This window comes from Nanorana parkeri, unplaced genomic scaffold, assembly GCF_000935625.1.
Source record: "Nanorana parkeri isolate BGI_ZX_2015 unplaced genomic scaffold, ASM93562v1 scaffold648, whole genome shotgun sequence".
NCBI lineage: Eukaryota > Metazoa > Chordata > Amphibia > Anura > Dicroglossidae > Nanorana > Nanorana parkeri.
The window spans coordinates 911,311-914,938 of NW_017306916.1; the positions used below are offsets into that span (position 1 = coordinate 911,311).

At 55.0% G+C, this 3,628-nt stretch overlaps 1 protein-coding gene across 1 annotated transcript in view; it reads left to right on the plus strand.

The window, feature by feature from the left end:
* The window catches only part of LOC108792490 (low density lipoprotein receptor adapter protein 1-B-like), a 7,082-nt gene that overhangs the window by 3,064 nt on the left and 390 nt on the right, over positions 1–3,628 (plus strand). Inside the window, exons 2-4 of the mRNA XM_018563282.1 lie at positions 265–401; positions 3,238–3,350; positions 3,431–3,545. Of these exons, the coding sequence (XP_018418784.1) occupies positions 265–401; positions 3,238–3,350; positions 3,431–3,545 (365 nt within the window). The remainder of the gene's footprint in view (positions 1–264; positions 402–3,237; positions 3,351–3,430; positions 3,546–3,628) is intronic.

A 3,628-nucleotide genomic window follows, 5' to 3' on the forward strand; every position in this document is an offset into this window, starting at 1 on the left:
CCCCAAAACTTCAGTGACCCCAAAGATGGGAACGGGGGGGCGGTCTTGTGTCGGGCTCTGGGGCTGTACAAGCGGGGGTGGGACTGTACTGGTGCTGAGTAGGAGGAGCCAATGTATGCCCGGACCGGCACTGTCCAGCAAGGGCGGGACCTCAGGCAGCCCAACTTGTTTGATCATTTAAAGGGCCGGTATCATGCTTTAGAATTGTCCGGTGTCGGGAGATCCCACGTTTGTATGATTTCCCCCCGTTGGGTTGCGTTGCAGAACTGGCGGACAGTTGGCCGGAGTCACATGACACGGAGGGAGCCGCCTTCCATCTCAAGTACCTGGGCATGACGCTGGTGGAGAAACCAAAAGGAGAGGACATGGCGGCCGCCGCCATCCGCCGTATCATCACCATGGTGAGACCGCCAATCTGGTCATGTGTGTGTCACGGATGGCGGTAGTGTGTGTGTCACGGATGGCGGTAGTGTGTGTGTCACGGATGGCGGTAGTGTGTGTGTGTGTGTGTCACGGATGGCGGTAATGTGTGTGTCACGGATGGCGGTTGTGTGTGTGTCACGGATGGCGGTAATGTGTGTGTGTCACGGATGGCGGTTGTGTGTGTGTCACGGATGGCGGTAATGTGTGTGTGTGTAACGAATGGCGGTAGTGTGTGTGTCACGGATGGCGGTACTGTGTGTGTCACGGATGACGGTAGTGTGTGTGTCACGGATGACGGTAGTGTGTGTGTCACGGATGACGGTAGTGTGTGTGTCACGGATGACGGTAGTGTGTGTGTCACGGATGACGGTAGTGTGTGTGTCACGGATGACGGTAGTGTGTGTGTCACGGATGACGGTAGTGTGTGTGTCACGGATGACGGTAGTGTGTGTGTCACGGATGACGGTAGTGTGTGTGTCACGGATGACGGTAGTGTGTGTGTCACGGATGACGGTAGTGTGTGTGTCACGGATGACGGTAGTGTGTGTGTCACGGATGACGGTAGTGTGTGTGTCACGGATGACGGTAGTGTGTGTGTCACGGATGACGGTAGTGTGTGTGTCACGGATGACGGTAGTGTGTGTGTCACGGATGACGGTAGTGTGTGTGTCACGGATGACGGTAGTGTGTGTGTCACGGATGACGGTAGTGTGTGTGTCACGGATGACGGTAGTGTGTGTGTCACGGATGACGGTAGTGTGTGTGTCACGGATGACGGTAGTGTGTGTGTCACGGATGACGGTAGTGTGTGTGTCACGGATGACGGTAGTGTGTGTGTCACGGATGACGGTAGTGTGTGTGTCACGGATGACGGTAGTGTGTGTGTCACGGATGACGGTAGTGTGTGTGTCACGGATGACGGTAGTGTGTGTGTCACGGATGACGGTAGTGTGTGTGTCACGGATGACGGTAGTGTGTGTGTCACGGATGACGGTAGTGTGTGTGTCACGGATGACGGTAGTGTGTGTGTCACGGATGACGGTAGTGTGTGTGTCACGGATGACGGTAGTGTGTGTGTCACGGATGACGGTAGTGTGTGTGTCACGGATGACGGTAGTGTGTGTGTCACGGATGACGGTAGTGTGTGTGTCACGGATGACGGTAGTGTGTGTGTCACGGATGACGGTAGTGTGTGTGTCACGGATGACGGTAGTGTGTGTGTCACGGATGACGGTAGTGTGTGTGTCACGGATGACGGTAGTGTGTGTGTCACGGATGACGGTAGTGTGTGTGTCACGGATGACGGTAGTGTGTGTGTCACGGATGACGGTAGTGTGTGTGTCACGGATGACGGTAGTGTGTGTGTCACGGATGACGGTAGTGTGTGTGTCACGGATGACGGTAGTGTGTGTGTCACGGATGACGGTAGTGTGTGTGTCACGGATGACGGTAGTGTGTGTGTCACGGATGACGGTAGTGTGTGTGTCACGGATGACGGTAGTGTGTGTGTCACGGATGACGGTAGTGTGTGTGTCACGGATGACGGTAGTGTGTGTGTCACGGATGACGGTAGTGTGTGTGTCACGGATGACGGTAGTGTGTGTGTCACGGATGACGGTAGTGTGTGTGTCACGGATGACGGTAGTGTGTGTGTCACGGATGACGGTAGTGTGTGTGTCACGGATGACGGTAGTGTGTGTGTCACGGATGACGGTAGTGTGTGTGTCACGGATGACGGTAGTGTGTGTGTCACGGATGACGGTAGTGTGTGTGTCACGGATGACGGTAGTGTGTGTGTCACGGATGACGGTAGTGTGTGTGTCACGGATGACGGTAGTGTGTGTGTCACGGATGACGGTAGTGTGTGTGTCACGGATGACGGTAGTGTGTGTGTCACGGATGACGGTAGTGTGTGTGTCACGGATGACGGTAGTGTGTGTGTCACGGATGACGGTAGTGTGTGTGTCACGGATGACGGTAGTGTGTGTGTCACGGATGACGGTAGTGTGTGTGTCACGGATGACGGTAGTGTGTGTGTCACGGATGACGGTAGTGTGTGTGTCACGGATGACGGTAGTGTGTGTGTCACGGATGACGGTAGTGTGTGTGTCACGGATGACGGTAGTGTGTGTGTCACGGATGACGGTAGTGTGTGTGTCACGGATGACGGTAGTGTGTGTGTCACGGATGACGGTAGTGTGTGTGTCACGGATGACGGTAGTGTGTGTGTCACGGATGACGGTAGTGTGTGTGTCACGGATGACGGTAGTGTGTGTGTCACGGATGACGGTAGTGTGTGTGTCACGGATGACGGTAGTGTGTGTGTCACGGATGACGGTAGTGTGTGTGTCACGGATGACGGTAGTGTGTGTGTCACGGATGACGGTAGTGTGTGTGTCACGGATGACGGTAGTGTGTGTGTCACGGATGACGGTAGTGTGTGTGTCACGGATGACGGTAGTGTGTGTGTCACGGATGACGGTAGTGTGTGTGTCACGGATGACGGTAGTGTGTGTGTCACGGATGACGGTAGTGTGTGTGTCACGGATGACGGTAGTGTGTGTGTCACGGATGACGGTAGTGTGTGTGTCACGGATGACGGTAGTGTGTGTGTCACGGATGACGGTAGTGTGTGTGTCACGGATGACGGTAGTGTGTGTGTCACGGATGGCGGTAGTGTGTGTGTGTGTGTGTCACGGATGGCGGCAGTGTGTGTGTCACGGGTGATGGTAATGTGTGTGTCACGGATGGCGGTTGTGTGTGTGTCACGGATGGCGGTAGTGTGTGTGTCACGGATGGCGGTTGTGTGTGTAGGCACGAGCCAGTTCAGAGAAGTTCCGGAAAGTGATTGTCACGGTGACACCGCGTGGGATTGACATCCAGGAGGCGGGCGGGGGACACAGAATTGAATACGTCTCCATATACAGGTGAGGCCGTGGTTGCTGCGTGTAGGAGATGGCGGGTCACACGTATGATCTTCTAATTCTCCACGATGACGTTTCTCCAGAATCTCGTATTGTACAACAGACAAAGTGCAAAACAAAGTCTTTGCCTACGTGGCCCAGAACCAGTCCAACGGGGCCCTGGAGTGCCACGCCTTCCTATCCCCCAAGAAAAAGCTGGTGAGTGAACACGTGACTGGACACGGGGGGATAGGGGGACACGTGACTGGACACGGGGGATAGGGGGACACGTGACTGGACAC